This window comes from Neodiprion fabricii, chromosome 4, assembly GCF_021155785.1.
Source record: "Neodiprion fabricii isolate iyNeoFabr1 chromosome 4, iyNeoFabr1.1, whole genome shotgun sequence".
NCBI lineage: Eukaryota > Metazoa > Arthropoda > Insecta > Hymenoptera > Diprionidae > Neodiprion > Neodiprion fabricii.
In genome coordinates this window covers 22,515,605-22,538,720 of record NC_060242.1, presented here as the reverse complement: position 1 = coordinate 22,538,720, position 23,116 = coordinate 22,515,605, and the positions used below count along the sequence as shown (strand labels likewise).

The 23,116-nt window shown below is 37.5% G+C and overlaps 2 protein-coding genes across 5 annotated transcripts; one reads left to right on the top strand and one right to left on the bottom strand.

Annotated features, from left to right (window-relative positions):
* Positions 1–660: 660 nt before the first annotated feature.
* On the top strand, positions 661–6,867 carry LOC124180090. 2 transcript variants are annotated; one of them, XM_046565163.1, is made up of 5 exons: positions 661–795; positions 1,374–1,560; positions 3,071–3,169; positions 3,768–4,133; positions 5,481–6,867. In XM_046565163.1, exons 2-5 carry the CDS (start codon positions 1,405–1,407, stop codon positions 5,565–5,567), a joined length of 708 nt encoding a protein of 235 aa, XP_046421119.1. In that variant the 5' UTR covers positions 661–795; positions 1,374–1,404; the 3' UTR covers positions 5,568–6,867. The 2 variants fall into 2 exon arrangements, with proteins under 2 accessions (XP_046421119.1, XP_046421120.1); XM_046565164.1 differs by lacking the exon at positions 3,071–3,169.
* On the bottom strand, positions 5,625–21,940 carry LOC124180087 (tetraspanin-9). 3 transcript variants are annotated; one of them, XM_046565145.1, is made up of 6 exons: positions 21,770–21,940; positions 10,893–11,086; positions 10,066–10,187; positions 8,207–8,398; positions 7,856–8,038; positions 5,625–7,595 (listed from the first exon to the last, which is right to left on the bottom strand). In XM_046565145.1, the coding sequence occupies exons 3-6, from the start codon at positions 10,126–10,128 to the stop codon at positions 7,263–7,265; spliced, it is 771 nt and encodes a 256-aa protein (XP_046421101.1). In that variant the 5' UTR covers positions 10,129–10,187; positions 10,893–11,086; positions 21,770–21,940; the 3' UTR covers positions 5,625–7,262. The 3 variants fall into 3 exon arrangements, with proteins under 3 accessions (XP_046421101.1, XP_046421100.1, XP_046421102.1); XM_046565144.1 differs by lacking the exon at positions 10,893–11,086 and having other exon boundaries at positions 21,770–21,939; XM_046565146.1 differs by lacking the exons at positions 10,893–11,086; positions 21,770–21,940 and adding an exon at positions 10,732–10,750.
* Between the last annotated feature and the right edge of the window lie 1,176 nt (positions 21,941–23,116).

Here is a 23,116-nt window from a genome sequence, read left to right as displayed (position 1 = left end):
TTTATAATTACTAACGGTCAAATTTTCATTCATTGCAAATGAAATTTATTCGAAATGACTACGAGTAAGAAAAATTTTAAGTTTAAAAAGATTGATTACTTACTGCATGCATTAAGTTGTAACAATACTAATTTTTCTTTATTTTTTATTTGGGATTGAAAGAATTTATTCTTCAGCAAGGAAATCATTTAATATCTTAGATGTTCAGTGTATTATATCTTTCTGTGTATCCCTGATATGAATCCAGAATCAAATCAAACCTTGCATCGACATGACATGACATTTCTTGCATATCGCGTGTCCAATGATACGATGTCACAGAATGCCATTAGAAAATCGATTGTAATTTTAAAAAAACAAAAGACCATTAATACACTGTATTTCTTCTCCTTACTGACACGAAAACCCCGATGACACAACGTAAAACAGCGTTGGAACGTAATGATTGATCAGTCAAAAGCCGAAGGTCGAAAAATCAGTCAACCTGTGTTGCTTTCAGCTTTTAGAATAATTATTTTCGATTAATCGGTGCGTTTTTCTGCCATACTGCTTAATTTCCGGTGCTGTATATTCCGCGATCAGTCTCAATTAGACATTGAACTTCGGAACAATTTCTCCGGGCGTCGGTTTACTGGACAAGGAGGCTGATCGTTGCGTAGCGTTGCGTCTTCGGGCAGGTAACGAAATGTAGGAGAAAGCTGAGGATGTCGCAAGTCGAAGTGGTAAGCTCGTGGCATCGGCCAGTTGTGATCAGTTGGTTATCGACTTCTCGCGACGTACGCTCAACATCCATTGGTGAGTTCGAATAATCAATCTTTATATAATATAATTAAATCCATCATCCGATCAGATAGTTTTACGTGTCAACTCCGATTAGATGTGTGTCGAAAAAATTCGTTGTACGAAGAAGCTTACATTTACTTCGAGAGAGATTTATGTGTTTGTGTTGTTTTGTTTAGAAAAATGTATTTGAATCGTACACTTTAATGCACTTTCTTGCGAAGTCTTGAATTTTGAAAGCTCGGTAACGACTTGCGGCAAAAAAATGTCTACCATTTTGACACGCTGATGAAAAAGAAAGAGAATGAACGTGGAATTACATCGGCGTCCAAAGGCCATAATCATTCCTTTCACAACCGTGGCGAGGAGAGGCTTATGTAGTGGATCTGATTAGAGCCAGTCACTTTTCCGCGTGTTGTAATTTTTTGAAGGCCGTTTCTACAGCGTTCGTGTGGAAAATGAGCAAAGCAATTTGTTTCACGATGTTTAAAGTTATATACGTACCAAGAAGAATGATATGATCACTTCCTGCAGGAAATTTGTGACGAAATTACCGATCCTCATGCTGGAAATCTTTTTGTTGTCTCGTTTAGCCAACGTTTCGACTTCAGTACGAGAGTCAAGATGTTCAAACTCGGGCTAACGCTTCTTACAATTAGTGTAGGAACCACATTGAGTAGACCAAGTGAACAGCCGACGAAATTTGATTTGGCACTGGCTCAAGATGCTGTTGCAGAAACTGTCAGTGATGCCACTATTTCAACACTACAGCGTGGACAGGTAAACATTGCATTACCTTTTCTTGCTTCATCTCAACGTGTCCCTCGGATTAAAATTCGAAATCGCATATTGCATTTGTGGTTTTTTGCATAAAAACTGTCAATTGAAATTTGAGCTGTGACTTGTAAGAGAAACCGGTGATTCAACTATGCGAATGAAAAAAAATTATTTATATTCTACCGAATAGGTGTGAAACAATGATTGCAGAATCATAGATGTTGCTGAAAATTCATTTGCTCGCAGACGAATTTTGAATTCACTAAAAATTCTGCAGATTCTACAGAAAGTATAATCTCGTTTGAAAAGAAACATTTTTTGTCACCGCATTTATTTGACCGATTTCACCCGATAGCTTTTTCGAGTACACCGATAGCGATAAAAGAGGATGATAAATGTTACGGAATTAAATTATCGTTCTTCATGCAACGAAAGTTGATTTGATCCGAATTGTTTTTATATTTCAATAGTGACATGGAACAATGATTATTGCTTTATAAAATGGCTTATTTACTTATTGAGCACTAAGCAATTTTTCATACGAAGTCCGCCACTAATTAGTTTCATTAAATTTCAGTTTGAATCAAGCTACGATTTCTTGTATTGAACAAAATTGTATTTTTAAACAACATGATAGAAGATACGGGTATTCGCCATTACTTTCTATATTTCGACATGAAGATATTTTTCGAAGAAACAGAGAAAATATATTGACTTGTACGTATTTGAGCAATCGATCAAAATTAGTCTTCGATACTGATTCCGAATAACAAAAGAAGATTGGATGCCTGCGCATATTATTAGCAGACTTTATACGTACCTATTTATGATTCATGCATAGTTTGGCGTTATAGTTTCACCAGTCATTTATATCGCCAGAATGAAAATTCAGGGACCAAAAATCTGGCAATACGTGTCAAGAAGTGATCTCGAATGATTAGCAGGTTCAAAGTGTAGATTTTTTAACTTTTCTATTTTTTCACTTTATACATTTCGGAATTCTAGGAATAAATTTTCACGCCTTCGAAAATCCGATTTTGTGGCTTTCAATTGTACAACAATTCTACTTTTTGTCCGCGAATAAACGATTCGTTCGAATACTTTGAATAAAACACTTTTATTTTCGGTATCGAAAGACAGCTGCTGGATTCCAAAATATAAAAAACAAATAACTCGTCGGCTTGGTTGTTTTTTTTTTTTTTTTTTCTTTTTCCTAACGAGTCGCTTAAAACGTCACAGGAGATGGAAGATAGCGGAAAACACGAATCAGATTCAACGTTTGCGATAAATATCTGTAGTTCAACATCAATTAGAATATGAAGTTTCGGTTTTAAAGAATCACGATAATAAACCTGAGAGTCTTATTCAAAAATTCATTCTACTGTGATTATTTAAAGCTTCATAGACCGCGATCGTAAAAATAAATCCAAAAGCATTTGTGATCAAACCCACACCATGAATGTGCTTGGATACTGCTATCGGTGATTTGTGAATATTTGTATCGATTTTGTAGGAATTCGTAGAACAGGTTGCCGACGCGATCAGATTTGGGAGAGGAAGATTAGTCCATTCCGCGACAATGGCGAGAAACATCATTGCCTCAATGGCGGAGGTAATTCATTCAATCAGAAGAACAAAACGCACAAACGTCGAGTCACAAGGCGGTGGCTTTCTGCGTACAGTCATGCTAACTTTTCTTTTCAACATATCTAATCGGTATGCATGACAGGGAATTTGAAGCCGCATAATTGGTTCGTGTGCGTGAATCGCTGCATTCACACCTGCAGCCGACGTAATTACACATTACGAATAATAATCGGCGACTGCAAGACACTCGAGTTGCGCAAATAATGGCATGAACAATTGCCAGGAATGTGATTAACGTGTAAACCACTAAACATTGAAAATTTTTCGCGGGAAAAGCTATAAACATAATTAACGCACGTGTCTTACACCTATATGCATTATTGATGTTAATAATTTATGTGTCAGTGTTGTGACCACTAATTGTACGGGTAAATGATTAAACAATTTTGAATTAACTCGTCTTACAAAACAATCGCCAGAAGCGAAGGAAATCGAAAGTAACAAGTCTAAAACACCAACTATACTTCCGGGCGCTGATAACACGTCACAAACGCTTCGCTGCGTTAACCTGATGTAAATAATTTTGTACAGGGGAAGAAATTGATCATGTTAATTGTTTGTAGCAATTCGCCAGCGAAGCTGAGAACAACGTGGCGTCAGCGATAGCAGCGAAAGGGGATCTGATAGCGGAAGGACGCAGCATACTGGAGTCACTTCCAAAGGACTCTCCAGTCTTCTTCAATATCCTTCCGCCGACAGTAAGAGAGACGGTTCGTTTGGAAAGCGAAAATGGGCAGGGATTTTTGGAGAAACCGAAAATGAGCTACATTGAAGGAGTTTTGGAAAATTTTTTGAGACCGACGCCACTGGTCGATGGCATAAAGGAGAGTGAGAAGTACGGAAATTCGGGTGACAGGTTCACAGGAATCGGAAGAGCCATCGTTGGCGGATACGAAGGGTTCAGCAACTTCTTGAACGCCGTTGTTGATGTGAGTATTCTCAGTTCTTCGTGTTATACGAAGTATAACTTTGAAGGATAATTTATCTATTCGATTTGGTTGCATCTTTTGCAAGGATGATTGGTTGATTTGAAATTCAAAATATCACGGTAAAGACATTGAACTTGTCGATGCACTCGGATAAGTACCTTATCGGATGTTTTTAAACAAGAATTTGCTTTCGATCTGATGTCACTTTTTGCGACGTATAGGATACGACTCGATAAAATAGATGAGCTGTACTCTAGGGCATGACGAAAAAAAAAAAAAAAATAGAAAAAAAATTTTTTTTTTCTTGGCAACAGGTTCAAAAGAATTTTCAAAATCAAAAGGAGTAAAAACGATTTGTCCCGTGTTATTCTTACGGAAAATAAAGATGTGTTATGCGCAACCTCTTAATGTTACTCTTAACAGCTTGAATTTTAACAGTTGTATTTTTACACCTAAATGAAACTTTTGACCCTGTGTCCGAAAAAAAAAGACATTTTTTTTACACTTCCTACTGTGCTGATATTTCGCCAGGTTCGTTTTTTATTTTTTTTTTTGCAATGAAGCTTCCGCAACTCAAATGCAAATCGTTCGAACCTATTCGGCTTAACGAACTGCCTTTTGATTTCGTTATTTCTGTTAAGGATATTGCACCAGGCATACAGTTTAGTTAGAAATAGTCGAAAGTAAATAATTACGAAATAAAGACTCGACGTGTACGACTACAAGGTTGATCGAATTGAATTTCGTGAAGTTAATATTCTCGCAATTTCACTCTAACTTTTTTGGTGGAATTGTTGCCTCATAACAAATCTATAGTTTTATAATTTTTCGGTTCAATTCCGAATATTCCGTCTAACGATAAAAATACTGTAGTTGTGTACAGAACTATTTCTTAGTTTCTAAGCAAATGCCGATTTGGTTTTATATTATTTGCCCTTGAGAACGACAATTTTCATGCAAAAGCAGAAAAAGTGTTTTTTTACAAGGTAACCGAAGTTAAATATCAGAGAAATATTTCATTTTCGACTGTGTAAAAATTGGAAAATTGTGTACCAAATTTCTGTGGAACCAATTTTCGCACAAGTGAGAGAGATTAACAACTTCCAAAAACGATTTTTTTTTATCAATGTGTAAATTAGAACGGATCCTGTGTAATAATATCGACCATTATTGACTATCGATATAATATTGATTTCAATAGTATTAAATTGGCTGAGGTCACGTGTGACGCAGGATCTTCGACAAAATCTATATCATGTCAATTTTTACTGACCGTCCACATTCGACAATTTAGTTTACGAATATTATTCATAGTACAATCCAATCAACGCAATTTACACGTTTCAGTTTCCTGTCGATGCAGCCAAGAAGACTTCGCGCAAGTTGACAGAAACTCTGAACCAATTTGGAGCTCGCTTGATCGGCCTTGCGTAGTACGAAACCAAATATAGTTGTTACATTATTGTAATCAAATGTGTAAATAAATCATTATTTCTAATTTATCACTTTAATTTCAATATATTTCAGTTTATATAAATCCCATAAAGGGCAAACTAGTTTGGAGCATTCGTCCCAATATATGGATGTATTTTCTTCTCAGATATACACGTTTCATAATATACCGGGATTTTTCGGTCAAGGATCCCAACGCGAACGATGTTTAGACTCTTCGTCGAAAACTCTCGGTACACTTGATACGATCTAGGCAGACGGACTTTTCCCCGTATAACGACGAAATACATATTCATGTACACTTTCATAAATATATATATGGCATTTGAATTGTTATCTTCTTGAAAGCATAAGAAAGTCAGCCCCGGAAACATTCCTTGCTTGCCACTTCAGGCGGCCAAATGGGCTAAATGTTCGTCCGTAATTTACATAAATAGCAGTGTTTTTCGGTAAGCGAACGTATTGCTGTGGTGTACGGTCGGTAACAGTAGATTCACTGGATCGTTGATGTCGGTAAGCCACCATTCAATTTTTGTTGCGGACGAATCCCTTAAGGGCTGGCTTTCTTTAATAAAATATTGTCAAAGAGACGACCTAATGGCGACTGTCTTAGATAATAAAAATTTGCGTAATGATTGTAGACTTGAACAGCCATTTCAATTATTTTAACATCTCATATCAAATACCTACGCATAACTTACACACATGGGTCAGCGATGTCCCATCGACATCAAAATCAGGTTACAGAAGACCAATATCAGGTTTCCAAGAATTGTCAATTCTCCTAATTGTCATTTGTACGTAATTTTTGCGAAACCAGAAGATACCTATCCGACTATTATAGAACTAACGAACATGATGGTTCTGTAGATCTGATGATATCTATTAATTAAACTTCGCGTTCCATGTGGGTATAACAAATACGAATTAGTTATACAATAGATATTACAAAAACCGCATTCGCAATACGATGTATGTGGAATGCTGGTAGGTGTAATCGTAACGTAGTAGTTAACTCGAGTGAATCACGTAAGAAATACACGAAATTTCTTCAAAACATTTACAATAAATACTACAAAATGAAGCCAGTACTGATTACATCATGCATTTAGCGATAGAATTTGAGTTTTAAATACGATTACATACGGAATGGTATTCGAGCTTTATGCTATAATTACAAAACAAATTAGGAAACGCGAAAATTTGTCCACTATCAGATTCGACAGAGAAATCCACGCTTTTTATCTGCGTTCAAACGTAACACAATCCGGAGTTAGGCGCCTCTGAGTCACAAAATGATCACCGGTTAATTTAATATTAATAATTTCATCTGTACAATAAAACACACGACCGGCTTATATGCGAGAATTCATATCCTAAGATCCTCGAATTTATCTCTAACACTATCAATGGTTTGCCCACATTGAGCTTAGGAAGACCACACCTTTGTACCTTCCGGCTGCCTTTGGTTCGTGAAAAAATTGGAATTAAATTCAACCGCATCCGACTTGACAACTTCTTCCCACGGGCATATAAAAATTGGATGCAATTCTTCATGGACAAGAATTTTGGTCGATGGGCGGGAGAATAAAATGAAACTAAATTCATATGAAATGAATAAAATGCAGCCGGAGGTTGGGCTTCTGAAACAGATCATTTACGCACTTGACGTTGTGACTAGGTCGCTGTGTCGTAGCTCTTGTAGGTGTGCGAAGATCTCTTATGTCTCACAGTGCAAAACAGTATCATGCTGGCGACCAGGCCGAATAATTGCAGAAATGCAACGACCAGACCGACCGTTCCTACCACGTGAAGACGCGTTACAAGCCACATCTGAATCGCCGATGCGCAGCCCTCTTTGTACCAGGATTCCTTATTTTTTCCCTCCGTGTCCAACTCCCCGCAGTATCGGGTCCTCTTTATGCAGCAAGAGTCTGGGACCCGGTCCTCCAGGGGCCAAGCGCTTATTCGAAACCAATCCGTGTAATCCCTCACGCCGCAACAGTGAAACTGGGATCAACAAATGATTCGTTCAATGTGAAAACATTCGACTAAAGCATTCCTACAGGTCAATATAGGTACGTACCATGTCCGAAAACGATCTATTTGAATAGGTGTAACAGGAGTTTCCATCATCGCTATGAGATCTTTCCGATTGAAATCTCTTCGGATATTTATTTTAAGAAGTAAGCCTAACATCTTACCCAAGATTTGAAAATATCGGTAAGGCTGCTCGTGCCTAGTGAATTTGTATACTTCACCAAACCAACCTCAGTATGAATGTGATCCCAGACGACAGGAAGAGTTCCCGGCTCTGTAGAGGCGTTGTAGTGTTTCTCTATACCGAATTGCAGCTCGTCTTTGAAGCTTTTGCTTAAATGTTCACGAAATACGAAGGCCAATGTCCCCATCATGAACTCCGCGAGGAACATCAAGATAACCAAGCTGAAATACTGCAAAGGAAGAGAAAAAAACACACATTTGCATTCCAAGTGACGTAGAACGCGACGTAATCGAATGAATCTAACTTTAAGGACCATTTGCTTGTTTTCATATTTTTACATGCTTCGCTTATGGTTTGGATTTTTGAGATCATATCAGGGATCTACTGAGCTCCTTACGGTGATGAGCATGCATCTCGACTGGAACCATGCTCCGCAGCATCCGAAAAAGGCAACCACGAAGGTGACACAACCAGCGGCGAGCAGGATGGAATCGGCAGATGCAAAACTGTACTGAGGGACGAGCGTTGCGTATCCAGAGTAGGCCAGTCTGAGCCAAATACCTGCGCCTAGGATGCCACAGGCGCAAAGCTGCGAATAAAACGTTAAACTGTGAATAATTTCAGGTCAAGTATCACAGCTTACGATTAACCGAGGCGTAAGTGGCACGGTGATATCCGGAATGAATAAAATAATGGAGGGAATCAGCTAGAGCTTTCAATTAGCAGATGCTATAGCGATGCCAAGTTGAATTGAAATTTGAATTCAACAATTGTATCACGGGATGTTCTGTTGTTGTGCTCTGCAGGCCACATATACTGATCAGGATTATCGAAATGTTGAGATGATTGTCATAAGATTGGTATCAAAGTGTCAGTCACACTTGAATCAAGTCCATTCGCGGGAATGCACCAAAGTAGGAAGTTACTTTGGAAACGGATACCTTCTTTAGTTCAGCGTACGTACACGCGAGCGTTTATTCATCCAAAGAGGGTCAAAAAATGGAGGCAAGAGATCACAACATACGATGTCGGGTTGAAACCATTTCGTGAAAACTGACCCAATGGATATCGACTACATATCCTCAATTTAGAAAGGAATCGGTGAGTGTGAGGTCGGATTTCGATTAAATCGTGAACATGGAACTACGGATCTTGCGCATGAGTTGGCACTAAAAAGAATGTCATGTTTATGTTTCCTTTTTGACCATTCGTCGCACGCCGAAAGCCCACTTTCTACTATCACCAATGACACAATCCACAGCATTGTTTCTGTGCAGAGGTTAAGCCTACGTAAAAAACATTTAGTGACCCGTGAGAAACAGATGAGAAAGTGTGCAAATTTGGAGCACCAATGTCCATTGTCTTCTGGGTTGTCGGTGGTGTTGCAGGTACTTAAATATTCCTTAATTTTCATCCGACACACGCAATTATGCACGAACTAGGTAAAAAAAAAATGAGAAACCACTTCGCTTCGAGGAGAGCTGAGGCAAGTCAGTAGGTTACCAGGTACGTCACGATCGTCTAGGATATTGACCCCACGATTCGGTATCAAGTGACTAACCGTTGCTCCAGCAAAGTGGTAGCTGGCGACTGGCAAGTAATGGATACTTCGCCAACACGCGGAGGTATGAGTACGCATCGGTGCCTGATAAACAAGCATGGAACTAGCTCACTGCGTATTGTTGGTGAATGCAACTCGCAACGGCGCGTAAATTATAACGTGTTATGTTACACGAATAACAATCGAGCATAAAAATAAACGAGGATTAAAAGCGCAAAACTTGACTGTCGTTATAGAGGCCAACAAATTGGCGTGTGTTCCTACAATATGCCTGCAACCATGCTGTTCATGGCATTCAATCATGCCTGAGACAGATTGGCAATGACCTTGATGGCTTCTATTTTTAATTTTCGCCTTAGCTTATCGTGATACATGCGTTCAAGTAATATGAACGCATCTATTTTTGGCTCTTGCCTGCAGACGCACTTAATTCGTTTTCCTTTCTCACTCAAAGATCGTAAAGCTATTATGGGGAACCATAATACATTTTCTCGCGAGGTTAACATTACGTGCTGGAATCGATGTAGAAATATGTTATTTTTCAATAGTTTTTCAATCATGTTCATCAAAAATAGTGTACAAACATTGAATCTACCAGGTTCGCCTTCGCAGAGAGCAAAACCTTCATATATTTCTCGGGTAATTTTAGTTGAAAAAAATTATAAAACGGGCGAATAATAGTTTGGAAAACTCACCCAAATAAGGACATTCAGCGAGCAGAAGACGTGTCTGATGCACGTGTACCCGGTTCGGCCCATGACGAGTCTATTGGCGGGTCCTGGACCCCACAGCGATCACTGCGCGACTCTGCTGCTTGCTGAAAGCGTCAAAATAAACCATTTGAAGTCATTTGATCGAACGATATCGGCGAATCAGGCATATTTGTTTATAGCATGTTAAAGTTTGAGGTAAATCGAGCATTGTGCTGGTAGAATTATAGTAAAAATATTCGACTAAATTTATTGTGCAGCGTCTTTATTTCAGTTTAACATTTAATTGGACTTGGACCGAACCTAATAACTCGAACATAAACGAATATCGCTTTACATATGATTAAAGTAAACCTAAATCTGAACTTGGTTTCGGCACCATTTAACCCAAGGTTATTACATTGTGTTACACTGTTATGTCGGATATCGTTCAGACGTGAATCTCACGGAGGCTAAACGAAAGGAAAAGTGAAGAAACTTTCGAAGAATCTGGCAACGGAAGTGATATGAATTCACGAGATCTAATGAAATGATAGAAAATTAAAAATTCATCGTCTAAAATTCATCGAAAGTTTCGGATGGTTCAAAAGACAGCGAGATGCAGTTCGGCACGACTGTCTCGTTTGAAACACGCAATACAACGTTACTTACGCACTTCCCTCGCGTAAACTCTATTCAAACGCACATTAGCAGCCGGAAGTAATTCATCGTACAAATTAGTGACGCCTTCGATCAATAGATACACAAATAGCGATTACATTACACGGTTCGTACGCATCATTCGTTGCGGCCGTGTCCGATTATATGCTTACACAAAAATGAGCGACTCGGCCTTTGTCGTGGTTCACCGCAGTCACGGTGGATATCTTCCGGCGCATTGAAAACACGACGAACGAACTTGAACTGTCAAGAATTATAGCTGGGCCAGCTGGGCCCCGCTCGCGGGCCTTGTAGGTCCTCTAACGGGACATCTCTGCGTTTGTCCTCGTCGCGCACTCTCGTCACTCTGGAAGCAAGAGTGAGTCGGAGAAGGGAGAACCACGAGGAATCACTTACACGTAGTGTGAAATACGTCTTCGTGGGTGCATCGGACCTTCGAATCCCAAACAAGCAAAGAGTTGGCTCGAAGAAATTGAACCGTTCGTTCATTGTCAAGCATTCACTTCACGTTAGACTCGTCGACTGATTGTGAGAATCGTTGCCGAGTCTTTTGTGCCCTGTACTTCAACAACTGTGCACTTGACGTGTTCGATTTTTTTTTCTCTAAATTTATGAACATAAATAGGCATCTGAGAATATTGGATTTGCTATTAATCACTTGAGTCTTTCAAGAGTCGAGGACCAATGTTTTAAGCAGGATAGGAAAGAATTGAAAATTATTCAGGAACGATTTTGAGGTGTGTGACTGAACAGACAACGTGTACTCTTTTTTGCTCTATCGTATAATCATTTATTGTCCACTTAGCTTGACGACTTTGGAAAGTGCCTCGGGAAACTGGACTGATTCAATAATGAAGCCGTTGTATTTTAGTCTTTGAAGCCTGTAGACGTATTAACTATTCAACGAGTCCCATTTATTATGATAAGAGCGACGCGATGTACGTTACTACTCATGGACAGCTGTTTAGAAGCACTTCTCGGAGTTAGAAGCGAATCGTTGTTTCTAGTCAAGTTACAGTTCAAGCCCAAAGACGTGAGTTGTTTCAATATTTTGCAGTCAAGATGGAGGGCGATTTGTCTCAATTCCGAGATTCTTGTTCTGTTCGCACAAGTAGATTAAATTAAAATTAAGTCTATTGGAAGATTATTTATCGTAAAACGTTGCGTCTTAAAATTCCGAGGATTGAGACGATATTATCGGCTTGCGGTTGGGATTTAAAGTAAACGATGGTTTTCATCACCAACTTTCCGTGTGCTACCGGTGCTGGATTTTAGTTTTACCCATTCGTCACGTTTAAGTGAACCAATTAAACTTTGATTGCTGTTGAAAAAGTGTTTGTACCAGTATCAGGGCGGAAATCTGAATTCTACCGACAAAAGTAGAACGCTTTTTGGGTCACGTTCTTTAACACCTGAAACTGTTTGTAGCCACTACACAACAAAGAACCTCGGAAAAAGGCTCTCATTCGGGAAAACCAATTCACAGCTTATGCAACTGAAGCGTTTATACTGTCTTTACTTTTTAGCGTGCGCGGAACACATGGGCTAAGTGAAATTCTATTTGCATCCTACACTCGATTCTAAAAGATAGGTATAATTCAAGCTGTGAAGAGTGCAGGCAGAAGAAGGAAGATGAACGAGATGATAAAGGCTACTACATTTTCGGAGAGACAATCTGATTCACGGCTGCCAACAGAAATGCATCAGAATATTTTTAGATATTTAGTGAAGATATTGTTACGTTTTGATATTGTGAATTATTATCACGAAAATGGCAAGATCAAAGGAATGAAAAGTAGAACTGAATTCGATGGAGTTGAGTTCTGTTAAAATCACCTCTAATTTTGATGTAGGAAAATTGAATAAAGATCAAGTGATTTGAATAGGTAAAAAAAGTTCAGTTGCAGTTGATAACTTCGGAAAGGTGGCATCCTTGTTCTGTTTTTCAATATCAAATTATATGCATAATTTTTCCAATTTCTAAAACTTGGAACCTATATCATTTCCGAATGATTTATCCGTAAATAGGTATGAATAAAATTTCAAGAACGTACATTAATATGTTTTGTTACTAGAATAAAAGTTTGGTCACCATGAACTGTAATGGATTCTTGTGGAAAATATTAGCCACCATGACGTGAAACGAAACAAATCTACTAAATTTCCAATCATTTTGAATCGATTTGAAATGAAGCATCGGTATCCAAACTTTGTTTGTAGGTCTAAAATTGTAATTTTTCTACTTTCAAATAAGAGACCTTCGTGCCTGACGAATAAAATCATTTGATCAATGTTCAATGCAGGACAGTCTTGTACTAAAATTGATAAAAAGTATCGGATCCTGGCCCACCAATTTCTGCGAAAACGGCATCCGAAATTTTCAAAAAAATAATAGAACGGAAAACTCGTAAAAGTTCTCTCGCTCATCTTCAACGGACCGATTCGCCGCACCCTCGAAGACAACCCTTCCGAGTCGAAATTGCTCGCACGATGTAACACGAAACGTGGCGTACATTTTAATAAAAAGTCGTGCACTTAACGAAGGCTGAAAGCTGAGGCCTCGGAGGGAGCCATTGCTTGCCCCCCAGCTTCCTGCCAATTGCGCTCAATTTGCAATCATCTATGATCCCCACGCGTCCCTTACCCGACACGGACTCACGCCTGCGTGTAAGTTGAACATTATGGCACGAAATTTCACGCGGCTCTGTTTGTTTATTTGTTTATTTGCTTAGGCGTATTTAGCTTGAGCGCGTCGCAGTGGATGCCCGCATCACTGTTCAAACATGCTTTCGATGTCAATCGAATAACCGCTTTAGGATGACAGCATAGCAACAATTACGTGTTGACGATCGATTATTTTTAGACCTTAAGTAAGAGCTCAGTTGTATGCAAAACAGGTGATTCGGAGCTGCGATGATGGCACGCGATGAAGTCACACAAGCCACTGTAATATTTTATGTAGAAAACAAAATGCAGTACCGGTCTGGTAATCGACTTCCTGCGAAGAAGGAGATCTGAGGTAGATGTAAAGTATATTATACTGCGATGTACGTGGGAAGCTTCAAATTCTTGGAGGTTGAATTTTGAAGGTGACAAATGTTTTGTGGCTCGGTAGCCTTGCAAAAATATCACTAGTTTCACTGCGTAAAGTCAGTTATTCTCTCGGTGAGCAAAGTGGACGATTACTGTGCAAAATAAACTACGTGGAAAAAATCATGCAGGTACAAGTATCAATTAACTGGATAAGATTTACTTAAGAAACAACGTAAAATGGCAGATAAAACTATATTTTGTATGCACTTTTTTACGATACATCGGCATAATTTTAATTACCGCAACTTTTCTCCACTGTAAAAGTTAACGAAAACTCAGATTTTTCACATTATTTGATTTTTACCAAATCAGACTTACTTTCTGATTGTTATTTATAACGTTGTAGTGAGCGATGCGTGGTATTGGCCTAGTAACAGCCGCTATTAGAGCGAGTCGGCTGAATGTACAAATCCTAATTCACTCGACACATCCGGCTCCGGCCCAAATACATCTAAGCATTGCCTTAACTTCCGGCGATAACCGGTAACAAATATATGAATAGTATAGAGAATAAGTTGATTCTAAGCGATTCTAGTTGAGCAAATACATGCGTGAAAAGGTTTTCAAACATTTTATTTACACCTAAACATTTCAATTACAAATAAAACGGAATTACTTGTCAACTATCAAAGGTTTCTATTACTTGCTTTGAAGCATGCGATGATATAATTTTTACTGTCATGAATCAAAATTCAAAACCCATAAGGCTTAGAAACTGAATCGCGGAAACAGGGAACAGAGGAAGAAAATTCGTTTGATGTAGCTTGTACGCCAGCGACGCAGACTATTTTTACCTCAAAAATTAACCGAAAGCTGTTATCTCGTTAACGGAAAAAGGTGTGAGAAGTTTGGACATGTCGTTATTTTCACATTGTTTCGCAAAGCGTAAAAATTATAATAAATTGTGTGCGCGTGAACTGTTCTCGGAAGATCTAGCCACCAGCAGGACAACGTCCCTGCAGATGAAATCATATCATTTTACGCTGGGAACAGACACCGTTTCAGAATCATCAACAATGTGGCTCAAATTGTCTGACTAAGCTGACTGCTGAAGTACTCACATTTCGTTGGGAAGAATTCTGGTGAAAGAGTACACCTTTATAGTAAGTTCTGAAAACGAAAAATTTTTGGAATGTACTGGATTTAAGTATACAATTAAGTGAAACGTGCGCCGTATTCTGAGCTGGAGAGCCGAAAAATCCGAAATTTTATTAATTTTCTAAAGACGAAGCAAAAAAAAAAAAAAAAATTAGATGACGCCATCAAAATATTTTGTCTCACCAACCAAACATGTCAAACCTATAATATTTCTAACAAAGCAAATGCGAATGGTAGAACCTGTATTTTTTGTTCGGAGTAAGAAAACTGCTGTTAAAAAAAATTGTTCAGTGAATTTTTTCGTATTATGACTTTTTTTTCTGCTCCAATTATGCATAAGTCGTCTAATGTGTATCGTATATATTTGTTTTAACATAATACCACTTTATATAATATAGTTTGTGGTGTAAGGAAATATCCGTAATCAATCTTCCTTGTTTCTTCTATTTCTTCGTTCTGTTTTGCAGATCGTTATAATATACAAATATTTGATTTAACGTAATACCACTTCACATAATGTAGTTTGTGGTGTAAGAAAATATCCGTAATCAATCTATCTTTTTTCTACTTTTTCTTCGTCTTGTTTATCAGATTGTTATGAAATACAACTTGTATTTGTAGTTAATCTGATTCAAACTTGATATCCGTTAACTTTATAAAAATGTGCGTTTAATTGTATCTCACAGTTTTGAAGTATGCATTTTGCAACTCGTTCGTGAGTTCTGGAGCTACAAAATTTATTCGTCACTTTTTCCTACACATACTGATATTAGTGTTTAATAATATTTTGAATTGTATAGATTAAACCGTTTTCACGATCCGAAAAATGTCGATATTCTATCATTTTAGAACAGAAAAAATGGATGCCACTCACGATATATCCAAACAAAGTTTTTGACTTTGAATTCCATTTGTTCATGTAGTTGTTTTACTCTTTTCCTTTGAAAATTTTTAAGCACCTTTTCCCTCCACGATTCAAATTGGAAAAAAACTTTCATTTGAAACACCGCGAATCGAGTTTGGAAGGCATTCGTCCAATCCGTTGACGTTGAAACGTTGACAAAAATGATCACGGTATCCGAAGCAATCGATGAATTTTTCAAACCAAATCTAAATTCGGACTCAGGGCTCTGCAGCAACGATTTACTTGAGGTCGGTAATTCAAATTAGCCTCACAATTACTAGATTAGGGTATTTCGTAATAAGCGTTGCGCAACCGTCATCGTGCGGCATTCTCGCCCAAAGTATTGCGTAAGAAGCGTGGCCGGCACCCACGTACGGACCTCAAGTAAAGAACGGCAGAGAAAGAAAAAAAGCATCAAAGGCAAAGAACTCCAGAGAACGGAAATCGGTTATGTGAGCTGATACCCACGTAAGAATAAACGACGATGTTGCCGTCACTCAGAAGCTCAACTTACTTTCATGCACACAATGCAGGACTTGGAGGTATACCTGCGCGTATCCTTCCATATTTCAAACACCCCGGCGGGAAAACATGATACCTGAAAAGAGCCGGCTAACAGAGGCCGATTTCAACCGTCTGATATCACGCATCTGTCACAACATATCAGACGAGTCGTTTCGAGGCCGGATTCAGGTTTCTAGTTTTACGAATTTCACTGCTTCGAGTAGATTTTTTCATGTACCAGACTACAACCGGTGTCGTGATTACGCGTGATTCGGTGAGAATACATACCGCTGGTGGTAAACAGAGAGTTCAACAATGTTGTAATGTGATTAAACAATGAAGTTTGTGCCAACGGTTACAATTCTCGTGCCAAATGACCTGTCAAATTACGAACCGATGTTCTATCTGAAATTGAATAATATTAAATATTATTGCTGAACGTTTGTAGTGAGTCGAAACTACTGCAAGTCTTCAATAATCTACATGAAGGATATGTTACAATTTGATCTGTTCAACGTTTCAACTAAGTTTTGACTACTGTCGTACGGCCGGAATTCTTTTTAATGATCTGTTGCAAATATCGTTTGGCCGAAGAAGAACGGAAACAAAAAATTATGAATAAAAGGTTTGAACGGTGTAACTCCGGCTAATGATGCTGAATTCAATTTAATAACAACCCTTTGTAACCCAACAAATTTTTAAAACACGAACGCTGACTGATAAAGCTGCGTTATTAACAACCGTATTTTTAGCGTCGAAATAATACTATCTGTATACTGCTTTATAAATTATAAGAGTTTTTCTCTTACATTGTGAGAATTTATTTCTGAACGAAATAATTCAAAATTTTTCATGAAAATAGCACTAACGTACCATGTAAGCTTCGCTGGCAAAGTTGTTAATAATTTGGTAGTGACACTTGAAAGTTACGACGGACAATTTGTTAACTGTCAAAGAGTGATGTTTCGACCAAATTTACACTCATCAACTTCAAAAATTCCATCCTTCGACATTTCTTTTATAATTTCTCGTATCGACAGTTTATGAAAAAAAAAAAAAAAGATCATAGTTACAATATCTCCTTAAACACAGTAGCAAGTACGAATTCGGATGAAAATATCGAAATAAAATTGACAGTAGGAGAGTGATTATAATATTATCATTGTAGAACATTTAATTATTTCTAGCCGCCTATTGATACAAAATAATGAAATAAATACTGTAACATCCTTGCGACTCTTCACCTTTTGAATAGTTTTGTTGCCATACTATCCTGTTCCATTTATATAACGAGGTAGTAGTGGTAATCGATGTGAAACCTTGGATTCCTCGAGATTGTATTAATTCTATCAGCAATACCGACTACTCAATATTCTGCACAAGAATCGTGGCGTCTATTCTGAACAGGATTTTGCATTACTGCATTTGATTGATTTGCGAATGCCATGAAAGGTACAATACTGTAGAAGCAAAAAGCGACGTTGACGGATTTATCTATATTTATTATACTTGACACGGAGGATGCAATACAAGGCTAAATTTCTAACATTACGATGCATCGATGATATCCGATAAGAACTTTGTGTATCTATACAATACGTGGACTGTGTTAACAACAACTGGCTTAACGTATTTAAATACCGCGGAATAAGTAAAACTTGTAGATTACAGATTCGCAATTTGTTTGACTAGAATTTAATGAAATCACCGACGATTTCAGGCATAATTGGCTCAAACCTCAATCACTTTCAACATTATCACTTACCGTTATGATCTCTCGAATAGAATTTGACGCGATTACTCATATTTCTGTCCGACATTTGCGTCTTCGAATTGCTTCAATAATTGAAAGGGAATCCAAACGTACAGCATTAGTCGTATTATCCAACAATCAATAAATTGTCTTCTAAAATTTTGTCGCAAACATGCAAGGGTTTCGGAATCTGGTGCAAACTTTTTAGCAATCGTTAACAAAACTGATCGAACGCAAACGTAGTGTATTCGAATTACATATCCAACATTTTTCATTCTAGCAAATTCAATCAAAATTCAGTGAACTCATACATTACAAGCTATCAAGGAGTAAGAAGAGTTCTGATTCAGCTAATTAAATATCGTGATTGAAAAAAGTTATTCCAACATTAACAGGCGCATCGATCTGCGGCTATGTGAAAAATTACATTTTAGATAGCTAAATGTTTTTTGCAACTTATATATACGAATTTGATACTTTCAAATGGCGTAAGAGACTTGATACGAAAACAATAATAATGGAATATCACAAACAAGAATGGCATTCAAATGGAAAATAAATATTGTCACCGGTTTACATTCTTCCAGAAAGCCCCGCTTCGATATAGACTTTATTATACGGGAGCCGGAGGGAAAGTGGGCGGTAAAAATTCGTCAGGTTCATTGTAAGAACAACTGCATATTCGTGTCATGTTTGCATGTCATACACCATGAAAAAACACGCGTAGAAAAACGTATACAACTTATTATCGAGGCGAGCTTATTACGTGTTACAATATAGAACATTCCATCTCCTGCAGAACTCGATGCTCGGCTGGGATACTTAAGTAGAAGAGGTCGTTAGTAAACCTACGCGAATCTAGCGCTCCACTTTCAAGAAGGTATATTTTCTCCAATTATTTGCAATTTGCAGCCCTTCTTTTCGTTAATGTGTAGTATTGAGATCGAATTTAAACGAAACTTACGTTCGTCCATCGATTTTAAAAATTGTTATGCTTATGGCCAAAATCGATCGTTGATCGCTCACGTTTTTCTCACTGTTTCGGCTTCCAATTGTGTCTCCGATCAAAGCATATGATTTAGCGCAAAAAAAAAAACTCCAAATACATGATTGAAAATTTTAAGTTTTCTAGATATCTATATAAACGGTACGCAATACGGAATTGTTCGTAATGGGTTTATACCAATATGATTCTAGCTTCTATTTCTGATATCGCAATTGACAGACTTCTGACATCTGTTAAACATAAAAAGTTAACTTCTCGAACACTGTAAAGATCGTTTGGTTTTTATAGAACCGATACACAAGTACTGGGGTGAATAGTTCACGTAAATTGGAAAGATTCTGAATCGATTCCCGTTAAGAATATCTACAAGATGTACTCAACCGGCCGGCATTAATTTATCCGACCAGATAAAAATTACTAAATTTGCAGCTAACAACAGGAATAAACAGAAATTTCAATATTGGACAATTCTAAAATTCTTTAACGCTCAAATCGTCACAGCCGAACGACAAAAGAGGCAAGTGAATCTATTATGTTTCGGTTATACCGCAGAATCAGCCGTCACAAATATTCGTAATAATATATGGGCTATTCCATACCTAATCGACTCCACTTGTCCATATGGAAACGGAGTTTTTGTATAAAAATATTCGATCAACGAGGAACGCGTTTAAGATCAACGGAATTATGCTTAATTATAACAGAAAAACGATTTATTGCCACGTGTAATTTTTGAGTAGACTAACAACATTTTTCTTTCAAAACGCCGTGAAAATGAACAGCTTCCTTTCTACAAGTCTTTTTTCGAATTTTCAAATATCCCACATATTACACAAGGAGAGAAAATTTAGCAACTTTACCAAACATCGCGATTAAACATCGGCACAGAAATAATTCTTCAATTCAAATAAATGACATTTGTTTCAACAAAACGGTGATCAAAATAATAATTTGTGTTATCACATCAAACTACACGTATTTGAACTGGATAAAATATTTCTTTTGCCATATTTAGTAAATTCACCAATTATTTAGCAATAAAATGCGCCAAATGATGCTGTAAAATTTTTCGGTAAAAAGAAACAATTCAAAACAGCCAAAAATGTACTCTCATCGTATTCTGAAAAAGAAAAGTTCATACAACGGATATTCGTCGTTAATTCTGTCACTTTTTCGGACCCGTTCGTTGTCAGATATCACCAATGATCCGTGATTTTTTTCAATCATCAAAACAATCCTTTCAGAGAAATAATTTTTTCACAATCATTTATACAACTTAGATCGGGTTGATCTTGGAAGAAGGTGATGTTACAAGAAAATGTGAATTGACACAGAACTTTGTAATTCAATAAATCCGGACTCCCGAAGCTATGATCAATTAAACATGCGTCTGTAAGAATTAAAATCGTCACAATAAAAAAATCATATCGTGAAAAGAATCTAAAAAAAATACACTGTGTCAGATGTTGGTCCCTTGAACGGAATTCACTATATCCAATTCTATGTCTACATGTCGTCATGTACTAGTTTTAGCTACGAAGTACAACAACCTTTTGACAATAAACAGAGGTCGCTGTTCAGTGCCAGAATTCTTTTCCTCAACAATCTCACCGAGGCCACAGAGACCTCGTTAGTTATGATAAAAGTGTCTAATTACCAAGTCGAGCTGCTGCCTACTTTCGTAAATAGTACCGTAGATAACGTGTTCTGATTAAATATTATTGTTTCTGAATTCTTTCAACGGATCTATATACTTGTTACAAATTCTCGTTTAAAAATTTGAAGTGACGGAATTAAAAGAACAATTTGACTATAAAATTCGTGCCACAATCTAAGGATACTTCAATACGTGATAAAGGGACCGTGAAGTGATATATTTCTAATCAAAGTTGAGTATAACAGTTGTATGCCCTTGCAACGGTACGACAAGCATTACATAACCGTTGCAGCGTGTTACAACTCGAGTTTTATTTATCTTCTGCATCGTAGAAAGATATCAAAATGCACTACGAAACCGCTGATACCAACAAACTTGAACGTAAGCAAGAATAATTCATGTGGCTCATCCGGTCAGAGAGGCGTGTATAAGGGATAATGTTTTTTATTTCAACCCGTTGATTACGCCGCTGGTTTGCTTTACTAATCGTGAATGATTTTATTCAACCACGCTCATGATTGTAGAAATTCAAAACCCGGCTTATTGGTACTTGTACACATAACTGGCGTAATTAATTTCCGACGCTACTGAATTTTTAAGGATATTCACACATGGGTCCTACAATTGGAATCCGAAATTAATCGAGATGGAAGAAAGAAAAAACGAATTTGAGAAACAAAATACAAAACAAAAAATCGTCATTGAATAAGTCTAGTTGCTAATGATCTAAAAAAGATCACGCTACGTTTTCGACCTGAAAAAAAGATCGATAGTCCGTTTGTTCTGAAAGAGGTCAAGATTATTTTCATATTACAATCACGATTGATACATATGAATGAAAATTTGAAACTGAAAATTTTTGTTCACAGTGGAGAGTGAAAATGTATAGAAACAAGTTAAAAATGCGGAAAGTATCAAGAGGGGCAAACTCCTAACGAACAATAATCACACTATACAGTATATTCGAAGCATGAACACGAATATGCAAAATTTCATATTTAATAAGAGACTCACTCGAAGTGAATAAAACAGCCAGTGTTCGTTGCACGGGCTGTCAACAGCTCTTGACTTGACAGACGAGCGTAAGTGGTTTCATCTAGGATTCCTTCACTACAGTTTGCACTCGCGACAACGTCCCGCCACGAAGGCCAAGCATGAATAAACTAAACGGTTCAAGTCTACCGCCAACCAAACACTGCCGAGCCGTTTGACGCCCGGTTCGATTGTCGGTTCTGCCACCTGGCGGGACGCCAACGGTACCAAAAAGTTTCTCGTGAACGATTACACGAACGCACGTATTGCGGGTAACACGTGTAATCGCGTACATAGCTCTGCGCAAAACGTTGAATTCCGATTACGAGATTTATGAATTATTCAATAAAATATTACGACGCGACGGTTAATTTTCGGGCCGATCGTTTATTCCCTGACTGGTTACGTCACGTGATTTCGTTGCCGGGAATATGTTGCGGTGATATTTTATATAGTATAATATCTCAATTACAGATAAACTCGTATTTCCATTCCGAGTTATGTAATACTGCAATATCGTAAGAATAGATTTTTAGTATCGGATGGTACTGTTGAGTAAGTTTTTTTGACGAGCTATAAAGTAATGTTGAAACGCAATCTTGCTGAAAATCACATGCGATACTTTAAGCGAATTGAAACGTTTGTTATGCGCTGTAGTTTGTCTGTTCGGTTTACTTAAATTGTTATCGCCAAAAGCGTGCTTCTTGTTTGACGATATTGCAGTATAGTAATATTACAGCTGGACAATATCATTTCGGTTATCGGGTATTCTATGCTGAATCAACCGAACTTAATCCTCACTATTGCCGAGTTTCTTGACATTTTTTTTTTTAGGTGATAATAGCATTTCTGAGGCCACAAATTTATTTTAAAAACATTTCAATTGCAGTATCAGTTTTCAGTTGAAAATATTTAAACGTTCTCCATGTTTCACCCATGTCATAATCATCGAAAAATTGCTAATTATTGAAATTTTTGTTCATATTATAATATTTGTAGCGGATGGTAATTAATATATCAGAAATTGCTCAGCAGCGTTTTTGCAGCAATATCTTCGAATAATATCGCATGTTGTAATCTGATGTACTTTTGAAACATTTCTGAAATAATTCTCGCCGTATCGGGAAGAAGAAGTTTTATCATTCAAGAATGTAGAAATTCTGAATGAATATAAATCAACCAACACGCGCATTGTGTTTATACATATAATTGTCGATAGCCTGGAAGAAAAATACACTTCGACTCATTACAGGCCACGCTTACCTGTATCGTGTGACGTTACTTCATCTCTTTCACTTGCTCCCGCATACATCGAGTGACACGTAATAA